This window comes from Chanos chanos, chromosome 5 (genome assembly GCF_902362185.1).
Source record: "Chanos chanos chromosome 5, fChaCha1.1, whole genome shotgun sequence".
Taxonomy (NCBI): Eukaryota; Metazoa; Chordata; class Actinopteri; order Gonorynchiformes; family Chanidae; genus Chanos; species Chanos chanos.
This window is the reverse complement of record NC_044499.1, coordinates 40,748,270-40,762,494: the sequence shown is the minus strand read 5'-3', so window position 1 is coordinate 40,762,494 and position 14,225 is coordinate 40,748,270. Positions and strand designations below refer to the sequence as shown.

General features: G+C 39.3%; 2 protein-coding genes across 2 annotated transcripts; one reads left to right on the top strand and one right to left on the bottom strand.

Moving 5' to 3' along the window:
* The first annotated feature begins 129 nt into the window (after window positions 1–129).
* pelo (pelota mRNA surveillance and ribosome rescue factor) lies at window positions 130–4,678 on the top strand. The gene is made up of 13 exons (XM_030774170.1): window positions 130–203; window positions 597–689; window positions 777–927; window positions 1,207–1,297; window positions 1,537–1,700; window positions 1,992–2,052; window positions 2,260–2,421; window positions 2,683–2,729; window positions 2,980–3,053; window positions 3,220–3,291; window positions 3,856–3,930; window positions 4,084–4,115; window positions 4,241–4,678. Exons 1-13 carry the CDS (start codon window positions 163–165, stop codon window positions 4,333–4,335), a joined length of 1,158 nt encoding a protein of 385 aa, XP_030630030.1. The 5' UTR covers window positions 130–162; the 3' UTR covers window positions 4,336–4,678.
* A 1,323-nt stretch (window positions 4,679–6,001) lies between these two features.
* paqr4b (progestin and adipoQ receptor family member IVb) lies at window positions 6,002–8,258 on the bottom strand. Its single transcript, XM_030775885.1, has 3 exons — window positions 8,093–8,258; window positions 6,722–6,937; window positions 6,002–6,435 (listed from the first exon to the last, which is right to left on the bottom strand). The coding sequence occupies exons 1-3, from the start codon at window positions 8,256–8,258 to the stop codon at window positions 6,002–6,004; spliced, it is 816 nt and encodes a 271-aa protein (XP_030631745.1).
* Between the last annotated feature and the right edge of the window lie 5,967 nt (window positions 8,259–14,225).

Sequence of the window (14,225 nt, the reverse complement as noted above, 5' to 3'; positions counted from 1 at the left end):
ATGTACCGGCGACGAAAAGTTTGTTCGGGTGATTCATTCCGGATGGTATGGCGTGTATTTGTCTTCTTAAATATAATAAACACCATGTATCAATGAAATAACAAAAGTATCTGCATATATCAATATATATTTATTAACACATAAAAAGACAACTATTGGACCATGAAGTTGCTTCACAAAGACATCGAAAAAGATAATGCCGGGTAAGTGAAATGACCACATTTTCAGTTTCGCTAACATAGCTAGCATACAAACCAAAGCAGTCTGTGTTGTTGTCGTTGTTGTTTTTAAATGAACATGTGTAACATTACCTCTAAAGGTTTTTCAGCGTTGCCGTTGTTTATTAGCACATAAGGCGACTGAACATGATAATAATGGTGAAGACGGTGGAAGTCTCAGTACTTATGATTAGTGTGGATCATAGACACTGTCGATATAAAAGTTGACCATATGTTTATGAAGAGCTGCATGCTTGTTTGTCGGTGTAATGCGGGTTTCTTTACGCTCCACATTATGTGGTAGATTTGTTGTAGGAATTTACGTAGCATTCAACAACAGAACTGTACAGTGTTTTAAGGTTCTAATCCTCCTTGCAGTCAGGTGACACTGATACCGGAGGAAGCTGAGGATATGTGGCACACCTATAACCTTCTACAGGTGGGCGATAGCCTGAGAGCTTCAACCATCAGGTAACACACACATAACTCTCCCGTTGTTCACACTTTCTCAGTCAGTCCCTGTCTTTCTTTAACTCAGTGCATGATCTCACTGTACAGGAAGGTGCAGACAGAGTCAAGCACGGGCAGCGTGGGAAGCTCACGTGTCCGTACCACCCTGACGGTATGTGTGGAAACTATTGACTTTGACTCACAGGCTTGCCAGCTCCGAGTGAAGGGAACCAATATCCAGGAGAATCAGTATGTTAAGGTCAGAGTTTTGTATGTGCCATTCAGTACTCAAGATTATGTAGGCTGAGAATTAGACTTGAGAGAATCGTGTTCTGTGTGTTACAGTCTGATGCACGTGCAGTTTGTTTTCATATGGCTCTTATGGCGCCTGTGTTTTTGATGCCTGAGAGATTCTGTTTTTTGTTTTTTTTTCTTAAGTGGGAGTGCCAGTATACTGTCCTTTAGGTTTGTAACCACTTTCAATATGCTTTTACTGATAAGATCCTGTTTTTTTTTTTTTTGTTTTGTTTTTTTTTAGATGGGGGCATATCACACCATTGAATTGGAGCTTAATAGGAAGTTCACCCTTGCCAAAAAAGTCTGGGACAGTGTTGTGTTGGACAGAATCGGTAATATAGTCTGGTCTTGACTCACATATTTTGGTATTTCTGGTTTATTTATTTCACTTTCATGAAGTATGCCAATAAATAAATGGTTTATGCATTTCACTGTGGCACTCATTTAAACACACGTCAACATGTAAATTGAAAATATGCTAACTACTTGTGTAATCCTTTTAAACCCTCTTTTGATCATTAACTACGTTTTAGAGCTTCTTATTGACATCTGAACCCTCCTTCAACCACAGAGCAGGCGTGCGACCCCGCTCAGAAGGCAGACGTGGCTGCTGTGGTCATGCAGGAGGGCCTGGCCAACCTGGTCCTTGTCACCCCTGCCATGACTCTGCTAAGGGCAAAAGTTGAAGTCACCATCCCACGCAAGAGAAAGGGTAGCTGTACTCAGCATGAGAAGGTAGGTGACTGATTACAGATGATTTAAATAAATTGTCTGATCGCAGATTATCAGCTGTGGTCAGAATCACTCCTAGATAAGGTGACGAGATTTGGCAGTTGGACAGATTTTGTAATGGAAATAGAAATAAATCATGTTTATGTACACAGATTTTTTTTTGGATGCATTAGAACAGAACTTTCTATATGAAGTTATGCAAATGATCGGCACAGCAAAGTAGATGTAGAAAAGAGCAGGAAATGATGAAGACAGATGGATTTAAGGGAATTAAATTTTATTGTTCTCTCTTAGGCTCTAGAACGTTTCTATGAAGCTGTCATGCAAGGGATTCTGAGACACTTCAATTTTGATGGTGAGGCTCAACCTTCCAGGTCAGAATAGAGTGATCTGCAGACATCAGTCATTACACAGTGGCTCTTTTGGTGTCATTAAGATGAGTCAGCTTTCTTACCTAAAATAGTTCACATGCAGTTTCACTCATATCCAACACTCTCTCTCTCTCTCTCTCTCTCTCTCTCTCTCTCTCTCTCTTTCCCCCCCCCCACTTGCTCTCTGTCAGTGGTGAAATGTGTTTTAGTGGCTAGCCCAGGGTTCGTGAAAGACCAGTTCATGGCTTACCTCTTTAGGGAGGCGGTAAGACAGGACTGTAAGATTCTGCTGGAGAATAGACCCAAGTTCATGCTGGTGCACTCCTCCTCTGGACACAAGTACTCTCTCAAAGGTTTGACACAGAGAGAAAATTATTTTGACCTGAAACATTACTATAGAATATATCATATTTTCTGTTTGGAATTTTTAGAGGTTAAGAAAGTTTTTCCTCATTATCTTAATCCATGTCAGTTTTGAGGTGGCCTTTGTGTGTATGGATGCTTCCATATTTGTTATTTGTCTCTAAATGTAAATGACATTTCTGGCAAAAGAATTATGTCACACAGTTGGTGTTGATAGCTTTTGTGGTAAATGGAAGATTTGATTTTCACAGAAATCTTGTGTGATCCAACGGTTACAAGTCGACTTTCTGACACTAAGGTAAGTGATCTGTCCAGAATTCACTCTGATTCCATTGTCCAGCTGTCAGTTAAATATATTCAGGTGCACTGAGCAAATGGCAACCAGGTATTGTCTTAAATCGATGATAACTTGGCAACTAAGAAAATATTCTCAAAAAAACACTCTTGAAGCTGTGTTATGGAAGCTCACTTACATCTGCATTACTGTGTCTGTTACTCAGAGGTTGTTCCCAGAAGACTTTTGACTCTTTTGTTTCTGATACCCATAGGCTGCAGGAGAGGTTAAAGCACTAGAAGATTTTTACAAAATGCTGCAACATGAACCTGATAGAGCCTTCTATGGGTGAGAGACAAGTTCATGTTTCCTACCAATTAAAATACACAAGGCCCCTTTACGCCAAATTCAATAAAAGCAAAATGAAAATGAGCTGTCCGCTTAAATGTGGACGACTGGGTTGTTGCAGTTCTGATATTGCTAACTGATGTTCAGTTTTGGTTGTTCATGACAGGTTGGCTCATGTGGAAAAAGCAAGTGAAGCTCTAGCTATTGACACCCTATTAATCAGTGACAAATTGTTCAGGTAAGCATATCCTGTGTACTGCAACATGAGCATCTTACATATACATTATACCTTACAAAAGCACTGTGATATGATCTATATATGGTATACCAGGACTTATAAAGAATCCGCACATGGCACTTTTCAGTTTCATGAATTTTATGTTCACAGTACAAAAATGATATTTTTTTTTACTCTCCATCCCCTAAGTATTTACAGTGGGGAAGTGCCATTTTGAGTAGTCAGTTCTGTGTTAGTTATAAGTTTTTACCAAATTTTAGCACTGCTGAATTCCTTGACATTTGACTGTACTTCTTAACACTACGACAAGACGACTGGATTAATCACATGTGTGGAGTAGTATTAACGAGCCACAGTCTTCATGTCATAACTGTTTGATTGCGTTTTGGCTCTGAATGGTTCTCTCAAATGCGTTTAGCTTCAAATACTCCAATGTTTTATACCATTAAAAATAGTGTAATGTTTTTAAATGAGGCTTTATGGCAACAGAAGATGATAAACCTTTTTACGATAGATTTTGTAATAAACAGGTTTTCATGTATTACTCTTTCCTCTGTGTGTCAGACACCAGGATGTGGCCACTCGGAGTCGTTATGTTCGGCTTGTAGACAACGTAAAAGACAATGGTGGAACTGTCAGGTACCGTCACAAAGAAAGGAGAACCATATAGAGAGGAAACACTTCTCTAATAAGCTCAACCTATCTTCTATGTTTAGGTTTCCATGTGTAAAAGTGTGAAAACAGTCTGCCTCATTCTGTAAATCAGTGACATGTGTTTTTCTTCTGTTGTAGGGTATTTTCAAGTCTGCATGTATCCGGAGAACGTAGGTGTTTTTGCTTCTTGTCTTCTCAAATGAAACATCATCATGTTATTCAAGACTGAGTAGTTGAATCTGAATGATTTGATTGCATAAAACCTGATATGCTTTGTTCCTTCTCTGTCTTTCAGAACTGAATCAGCTGAGTGGCGTGGCAGCTATCCTGCGTTTCCCCATAGCAGACCTGTCCGAGGCAGAGGAAGACAGCAGCTCTGATGAGGAGTGATATCATTACACTGTCTCTGGACTTCACAAACACCAGAAGAAGAAATCGTTAAGGACGAATTACAACATTTTATAACATGTGACTTCACAAAGGCTCAATGAAGCAATTATGACATCATAATGCAAAAAATGGCATTGATATAAAGGTCTCTTGACGGTATGGAAACTCAGATATCATATTCATTAACAGTCATTTGTAAATTTATGCCAACATCTGATCTTACAGATACATACAGTGCTTTCTCTTATGGCTTTATGAAGTGACACATAGTCAAATTTGACCAGAGATTTGTTAGCACATGCTAACAAAGACAAACACACACATAAACACACACACACACACACACACACACACACACAAACACACACACAGAACACCTAACACAAAATAGATCTGAAAAGATTTGGTCCAGTTAAAAAAAAAAAAAATACAAAGGTGGTTTGTGGTGAAGGAACATGTAAACAAACATATGTAGTCTTAATGTATTTCATTGTTTGCCTTATAAGACGGCAACCTGAGAAGCTTTTGCCAGCTCTTCTTCATATCACTCTGTTGAATTTCTGCCCAATGAACTCTTAAGAACAGCTAGATTTTGCGGTGCTCAGGTTTCTAACATGGGGATGAATGTGTGTGTGAATGACAGTAACAGCTTTGAAATCAAACCTGCTTCAGACCAGGGGGATGCTGTTTGCCAGACTTTTGGTGCCAAATGAAAACAAAAACAAACAAACAAACAAACAAAAAGGACTTAAGTAACAGGAAATACATGTGAAACAGACAATGCAAAATTATATGAAATTAATTAAATATGAAATGTACATTTATTATGAATGTATATATGAAAATATAAGACTTTCAAATAAATTCAAACAGTTTGCGATTGCATGACTTAAACTTTGTCTTTTTGACCTTTGTGTGTCTCCTTGCTATGAGAGTTGTGTTTTGCTGTGGCAAAAACTGTATGAATACACTTTGCTTCAACTGAGGTGTGGACTTCCCAGATAGTTTGAATTATCTCAGGAGCAGCAGAATTCAAATATAGACTGATTTATTGCACAATTATCATAATAGACAATTATAAAACCCATTTGTAAATCACATGAGAAAATCATGTCAAATGCAGTCGGTCTTGTTACAGATAGACAAGGATGTTCTCCCATGTTTTTCCAGTTCTCCCATGTTTACGCATTCTGAATTCAGTATTTATGTTCAAAAGCTTTGCTCTCTATGCTAGGTTAATGTTTATATATGGGACCTAATAGACTCCATATATAATTCAGTGTTGTCTAGATTAAAACAGTACCAGAACCTTTGAAAGTAAAGTGTGATTCTACTCAAACCTTAATCTTAGTATCTACAGTATGTGTTTGCTTTAAACCTAAACATTTAGAAAAATATTTTAAACAGCCTTTCAACATCGACACCTAGTGCCCCATCACCACTGTGTTCAAAGAGTCACAGTACTTCAAGACTGATGGAACTAAGGTTAACCTCCACCCTTTCATTTGAACTAATAAATACAAAGTACCTCTTTCTCAACTTCCAGGAGATCATTTATGTTTCTCTGTATTTTTAAGTAGTTTGAACATCTGCACAACAACATATTTTGGTACCGTGTATTGATCAGTGCTGACTTGTTTGACATCATTTCCACCCCTTGCTTTGTTCACTCAGCAGGACACTGGAAACTTGTGATCCAGGACAGGTCCTCCAGCATGCCCCAGTGTAAGTAGAGGATGGAGAGGATCACTAACATATGCATGATCTGATGACTGTTTAACCAGTAGTCAAACCTGCCAGGACTAAAACGCTCTGGAATACGTGAAATGTTGACAAGTCCCCCTAACAGTGCAAGTGAATCCATAGTAAGGTAGAGGCGTAGGGAGGCCGGACTTCCTGTCCCTGGACCGATCCAACGCAACATGAAAAGGAACAGACGGAACAGGGCCTGCCAGGCAAATGACCGCAGGCGGTTCACGTTGCTTCGTGCTGTCACAGCACAGTGAATACCATAAAGGGAGAGGAGGAGGTAGGCTAGCATCGCTGCACAACGGGAGGATGGGTAACACAGCAGAGTGATGTGAACGATTGGCAGAGCACCTGCAATTGAATGGTAGATTTAACAAAGTCAAGGACTATCATGTCACCCCTTTGGCAGGGGTCAGGATTTTAATGATTCCACATTATACTTTGACTAAATTACAGATATTTACTTTGACTCCCATCTATACCACAGAAATCAGCGAGAGATCATTATGAGAGATAAACTGGAGTTAATGAAAAATCTGATAGAGATATGAAGTGAAAAGCATGAGCTGAGAACAGATCACAGTTCGGGTTTGTCGTCAGCAGTTGAAAAGGAATGGAATCTTCCTTGAAGACTCACCAAGTGTGTTGACAAGGCAGACTCCAAACATATCAAGGGAGAGTAGGGTGTTGTACACTGAAGCACCACCCTCATGGTTCATGAAGAGGTGGTACAGGACCGAGCCCACAGTGGGAGAGAGACAGGCCAGGTAGTGGACAACACAAATCCACCAATCCACCTCTGACCAGGGGATATTCAATGGCAGGAACAGCAAGAAAAAAAGGAATGGAATACCTGCCAAGAGAGGAGATTACATTGAATGAAATTAAATTTAGGGGGAAAAACCCCACAAAATACTGATGAGGAAAAATGTGAAATGGGATAAAGCAGAAAGGCAGAGTGGAAATAAGAGTCAAATACAGAGAGAATTTTGCTTGTCTTTTTGCCAGTAAACTTTCTTTCTTTCTTTCTTTAAACAGAACCCTATGTGATTTAATTTGCAAGACTTTATGTTAAAACTGCACTGTATATCACTGACGATGGAACTTGATGACCATTAGTAGCAGCAGCCTCAGGCTACTAGCGGTAGCAGCACTGGGACCCTATATGAAACTGAAAAATCTGGGGAGCGCATTTGGACAGTTCCTCAAATAAAGGTGGTCTTGTCAGCTCACGTGAGACCCCATGTCACTGTAACTGGACAAGTAGGCAGTGTAAGTGAGCGGCCTACTTCTGAAGGCACGTTAATGTTCTTACTACCAATAATGATCTTAAGCAGGAGATCCAACGCGGCTAAACGAGTTGTCATTGTCAGTTCAAGGTTGGAGTGCCGTGCGTATAAAACCGTAAATGTTCTCGCCAACAAAAAGTAAAAACAAAACAAAGCAAAACAAAATAAAACGAAATTTAAAAGCATAAACACAATCCATCTGGATATTTGCGCTTTCCCTTTTTTGCTGTATTTTTTTTTTTTTTTTTTAAAAAAGCCTACATGGAGATTATTAATTAATGTAAACACTTTAGAGACATTTGAAATTAATATTAGAAGCAAAAGAATTTTTTAAGTGATATGACATGTACAGGGCACTGTTAATGACATGATGTCTTAGAATAGAGATTTCCTGACCCAGATTAGAGCTAATCCGGTTTAATGCTATTTGTACACACTAGTGAAGTTAGCCTGACTGTAAGTGAGAGTAGACCCTGAATAACTGCTTTGACTCTTCTTAGCAGTACTACAGCCATTACAGACCTGTTCTGCGTAAACCTCAGAATACGTTAATGCATATTTATTTATGCACAAACACACACACGAACACTCAAAATAAATCATGGGGTGACCTAAGAAAACACTGTTAAGTGATGCACCAGAAACAGGCAGTTCGTAAACATTTTATGAAATGTAATTAAATTAACATGACTCGGCCACACCAGAGTAAATTAATTTACCATGTGTGTAGATGTTCCCAAACTCATTGTGCATGTAGAAAAGGCTTTGAAGGCATTCTCTGTAGGTAGAAATGGGTCGGTATCCGGTCAGGACAAACTTGTTAAACTGAAGATGAGGTGGTGAACTCTTGAAATCCAGAAGTCTTGGTCCGTTCGAAAATCCCATCGTAAAATGAAATAATTCGGGACTAACAATTGCATCCAAGACCCCAGAGGCATTAAACCTAACAACAACTTCGCGTAGATTTATAATAAATGTGATATAAATAGACCACTACTTTTAGATTTTAGACTTTTTAGGTTAAAAATTACAAGCTCAGCATTACCTATCAAAAAAGTTTTGGCGTTTTGGCACCGGACATCCATTATGTTAAGGCTCCTGCGAGCGGACAGTCCAACACCTGTAGCTTGCAGGATAACATACCTGCAAGCGGTGCTTAACCTTGTGACCAATGAGTAATCTCCATCCTGGCTAAGGAGCCGATAAACGGGAGTGTTTCCTGGGAGTGTAACGCATACCTTCGGGTCGATACTTATGAGTATTTAAGATCATTCTGGTCCAAAAGTAATGCTGTATAACCTTCAGTAGCCAATTTAACCATTCCAAATATTACAAGCAAGGAATATTTGCAGTATTGAATAATATTAGCCAAAGCGGCAAAAGGTCATAGGTATGAATCAAAACAAGCCTGAAGCAGTATTTAGAGTGTCTTTTTATTACATCAAAACTGTCTAAAAATCAGACAGATGTTTGCCACAGGAAGTAAAAACGAGCTTTCCTATGCAAAAATAAATTAATCTGCAATGAGTTTATAAAACAAGATACAGAGGAGTACACAACATGCAGAAAAGGAAACTCAGGACTATTACATATATGGGGCAAGTTCACTGCCTTATGGAGAAAAGTTGGTCTCATAATGCTTGAACTTCTGAAAGAATTTAACAAATTTCAAAAATTAAAGGTAGAATAGACATCAAACAGAGAGCACATACAAATTACAGAGGATATTACACAGATAATATGCACTTTCTACGTGCATTTTTTGAAGGTTCAGTGATATTATGAATGGAACAGAAATGATTGTTCAGAAGGCCCGAATACAAAAGTATGTTTCAATAGTAGTAAAAATCAAAACGAATGAATAAAAAAATATACAACAATCATGAAACCAAAATAAAAAAATAAATCAAGTAAAGACAAACATTTACTCAGCATAAACTCCCTCTGCTGATTTATCCTGTGAAAAGAGAAAGGAGAACAGAAAGAAAAGCAAAAAGGACAAAGAAACACTGTCAGGGGTTTGTGGGAATACAATTTTAAATTACATGTCAAAACTTAAATCTTAAAATTTGTAAAACAGACAACACTGAGTAAGATACCTTCTTACCTTGGTATCCATTCCCAAAGAATCCATTCAATTCATATTTGTTTTCCTTTCCTCCTAAAGACAGTGGGCAAGAAACATGTTAAATGCATTATTTAACTCTAATTACTAGAGTTACAAATTTTGAACATGTGAGCAATTACACTCGTCTAATCCAACTTCTGATGTTATCAGAATAAACCCAGAGTAATAAATGAGGGATGGATCATGAGTTAAGCCAAAAGAATTCCTAATGAAATTACATATAGTTTCTATTGCCACATGCTTTTACATGATCGTGCTTCATGCCTGCTTTAATATTACAAACAGGCAGGATAGTTTAAAATCCCTTAAGAAAAGAGAGATAACACACTGCTATACTGAATGTTTAAGAACTTGATGTTCAGTGTTTGATTGTTTATTTCAATGGTTCAATCCGTCACGGTTTATTTTAAGTTAATAGCCAAAAGATCTTCAGTGGATTTCGTGAGCCCATTTTGGTACCTCACTTAACCGCTTGTAATTTTATGGAGTTCATTCGCTTAACCAGGAAACATAACTGGATTTAGTGTTTATTTACAACACTTGGTAAAACAACTGAGGCAGACGGATAGGCACTAATTAAACAAATAAATCGTTAAAAGCCTTAAAAGTGTTGGAGCCAAAAGCTAACTTTTTTTGTTTTGGTGTTTATTATCCCCCTCTGCAGGCCTGGACGAGAATTTGTACCTGCCCAAGTTACTGACTGAAAGGAACACCTCTGCAGGAGTAATTGCAACTGCCAAGAGAGGGCCAGGTGTGGCTAACTGGATGCAGAGGTATTCTTATGCCTTCTCAATGTTCTACTGCTTCTGTCTTTGTTTAAACATCAGCCTATACTAACATACCAAGACTTATGTACTTTGTTTAAACAAATTTAAATCTATATATTATAAAAAAACTCCAATTCTGTGTTCACTTTATTTCTGCTTTAAGGAATGCTGCCCACTGCTCCTGCATCTGGTGTGTGTTCACTACTGGTGTGTTGGATGGGTTAAATGCAGAGGACGAATGCTTTTGAACATGGGAACTGTATAGACTACTACCAATCAGTCCCTTAAGTGACAGATGGTCACCACCAAAGTGAAATAACTTTTTAGTACGTCTTACAATATATCCAGCCGTTATTTTTGTGTGTAACAGTTTAGCGCATGTGAGGCAAAGTAAGGCAGTTAAAGCCAGAAATGAAGCAGGGATGCATAGCTCTTTTCCACTGAAAATGTCTGGTTCTCCTCTCTGTCTGTTCTTCCCTATGCTTCACACTGAGAGCATATCTCTCTGATCACCCTCCTAATTTTTCTCTCTATGTCTCCTCCAAATACTATGTTACTGTGCATCTTCCACTCATTACCTCCTAAGAACAGATGCCCCTCCCACTCCACTTTTTACTCTCCGTGTTGTCTTTGCTACTTTTCCTCTATTTTTCACCTCTATTTATCCTTCAAGATTCAATTTACCTTCAGTCTACCCCTATCCTATCCTATCCTGTCCTATCCTATCCTATCCTATCCTATCCTATCCTATCCTATCCGATCCTTCGATTCCCTTCCTTATGTTATTAATTCTTCTTTTCTCCAGGTTACCTCATCCTTGCCCTGTGGGGCAGTGCTCTTCAACTGCTTTGTTACTCCTATCATTTTTTCTTCCTTTTTTTTCAATGCTCCATTCTCAATCTCCCTCTTTCTCTTTCTGAAGGTTTGTTACCTGTCCAGGACTTGCCGTGTGGATGAAAGTGGAATTTGAGATGTTGCTGAATGTGGATCTGCTGTGGTGAGCCTGGCTGTAGCACAAGAGAGGGCAGCTGGGCGTCAGGCAGCTCAGCCTGAGAGGGTGCAAGCGATTCAGGCACTTCTGGAACTGCTGGGGATGGGGCTGCAGATGCTAAGGGCACCACAGGGGCGCTAGGCAAGTAGGAGTCATCCGGAGGAAGGGAGGAAACAACAGAGACAGGAGCAAAAGAAGGAACAGCAGGGGGGAGGGGGTATAGGCTGTCTGTAGGTGCTGCGGGGAAAGAAACAACTAGGAGAGATGGAGAAAGGTTTGGTGGTAAAAAAGTAACAGGAAAATTGAGATAAAGGGGGAATGAGAAGTGAAAGTGATGAGAGGAATGTGAGAGAAAGTAGAGGGGAGAGGAAAAATGGTTACAAAGCGTAAGGGGAGAAACAAAAGCAAAGAAAGTCAAATGAGTTGGATAATACAAAAAAAAAAAAAAAGTAGCAGGTAGGACATGGTTACAAAGCCCACATTTAGGCATTTAGGTTGATGCAAAAGCTCAGCAAAATCATGCTTATGTCTCACTCAAAAATCAATGAACACAAAGCATTGAGCATGGCCTGACACAGAGACATGTATGCACAGAGACCAACACTGAATTTTCTTCAATGAGAGAGTGAGAGAGAGAGAGAGAGAGAGAGAGAGAGAGAGAGAAAGAGAGGAAGATGATCTGATCTTGACATTACATTTACCTTCTGGTTGCATTCCTCCATTTGTATAATCCCCTCCTCCTGAAATGCAGCACATTATTATATTAATTACAGTAACAGATAGTAACTAATTCAAAGACAGAAACAAACACACACAAACCATATTTGTCTGTGGATTTGCCCTCTTCCACTCCAAGTACCACAGGAGCATCAGGCTGAGGTGGTATCTGTCCTTCACCTGAGTATCAGGTAAAAAAAAACAAACAAACAAACATATATTCTCACATGAAGCTCACAAATACTGAAAAAAACCTTATGTTAACACAGGTGCAACAAAAGAAAATAAATAAACTGACCAAACTGGTCAATGGACTTCACACCATCTATCTCGGGCCCAGGGGGCAGGGCTTCATAGGGCAAGGCACCTATGAGAGAGAATACAGGATAGTGCCACACTTTAAAGTTACACAGTCTGCTGGGACAAAACTATAAAGTATCAAAAAGACCTTGAACATAGGCATGTCACTTAGATAAGTATGGTTATGGAAGATGTACCATATTGATCAACAGATTTGCCATCAGTCAATGGGCCAAGAGGCTGAGACTCATATGGCAGCCCAGTCTGACCTAAAAGATGATACCAATGGCACATAATCAGATCAGACACAAATTAAATGTAAATCAGCATATGCCAGTAAGATTTAACAGACTACTGTTAGTTACATATGTGAGACTAAAGTATTCTTTTAACAAGTAAAACATATTGCACATTTTAAAACATGTATAAATGTAAGAATTAAGCACGGAGAAAAACAAATAGCTGACTGGAAGGAAGGTTTGAGTTTTCACCATATTTCCCCGGTGATTTCGTGTCTCCCGCTACGCTGAGGGGCTCTGGTGCATAGGGAACCTTCGGGGAACCTGGCACCAAGAAAGACCAAGACATGAACACAGTTTGAACTCAAAGCATATGTGAGGACAACAAAAAGATACGTGTTCATTTTATAAACAGTCTGTTCTACAGTCTACATATCTGAATGATATACTGTATTTGGTAAAGGTCTTACCATATTTGCCAGCAGATTTAGAGTCAGGTCCCAAGCCAAGTGGCTGACCGCCATACGGTAACCCTCCAAATCCTGCCACAGAGTGAAAGAGAGAGGAAAAAGGACAGGGTGCATAAGACATGAACCAGTTTTAGGAAATAAAGACAAAACTCACGCACAAAGCAAGTGAAGATGGAAAAGAGGAAATGAGCGAGATGAAAAGAGATTGGATTCACCATTAGCACCTGTTCCAAGAGGCTGTCCTCCATAAGGCAACCCACCTACACATGGGGGGGGAGAAAGGATAGGAAAACCATGAGCTATACTCATAATAACAGTGACATTCACTGCTATATGAACAGAGGGATTTGAAGATTCATTGTAAGTGACTACCAGCATGTGCGTTATAAGTTTAACTGACCATATTTTCCAGCTGATTTGGCTTCGGGCTCAAAACCGAGTGGCTGAGAACTGTAAGGCATGCCACCATTTCCTGCATGTCGTAGATGTTTGTGACAGAGGGTAGAGAAGAGTGACATGAAACTGTTAGTGCTGTTATTTACATGAGTGAAAAAACAAAAATCAGAATTTTAGAAAGAGAAAAAGGAACAGCCAAACTAACCAAATTTTCCAGATTTTCCAGCATCGTAGGGCTGGGCCCCATAGGGAAGACCACCATTACCTATAAGAGAGAGAAGGAGAGAGAGAGAAGAGAGAGAAGAGAGAGAGAGAGAAAAGAGAGAGAGAGGTATCACATCATTACATCACAAAGGTCCATGTCATGCTTAAAAATGGAAGTTACTTCTCATGATCATCGTGATACAAACAAAATGAAAAAAAAAAAAAAATCTAGTCTTAAGTGAAGGTTACCTGTCCTGTGCATTACTGGACTGCAGTATGTACATGCATGTACTTGTACACATCTTTTTTGCACTTGTATTGAATACGAGGAAATTCATTTTTAGCCTTACCATACTTGCCTACAGGTTCACTCAGTCCCATGGGGGAGCCAGCAAACGGAAGACCACCGATGCCTGAGTCAGAGAGAACGTGCACGAGAGGAACGAATGACACCGAGCAAATAGTGATAGTATCTGGTATGTGTACAGTGTCACTGCTGTTTTCTAGAGAATCTTCCACTACTGCCAGTTAACACTCTCTGATCTGCAAAAATACATGCTTTTTCCAACAATCTTACCATATTTCACTTGAGATTTTCCTTCAGAACCCAATCCCAATGGTTTACCGCCATAAGGACCAC

Coding starts and splice junctions, on each gene's coding strand:
- pelo (XM_030774170.1), top strand. CDS start 163: ATGAAGTTGCTTCACAAAGACATCGAAAAAGATAATGCCGG. Junction 2,730..2,979: donor GTCGACTTTCTGACACTAAG/GTAAGTGATCTG, acceptor TGATACCCATAG/GCTGCAGGAGAGGTTAAAGC. Junction 3,931..4,083: donor GACAATGGTGGAACTGTCAG/GTACCGTCACAA, acceptor CTTCTGTTGTAG/GGTATTTTCAAGTCTGCATG.
- paqr4b (XM_030775885.1), bottom strand. CDS start 8,258: ATGGGATTTTCGAACGGACCAAGACTTCTGGATTTCAAGAGTTCACCA. Junction 6,938..8,092: donor TGGGAACATCTACACACATG/GTAAATTAATTT, acceptor CTCTCTTGGCAG/GTATTCCATTCCTTTTTTTC. Junction 6,436..6,721: donor CTGCCTTGTCAACACACTTG/GTGAGTCTTCAA, acceptor ATTCAATTGCAG/GTGCTCTGCCAATCGTTCAC.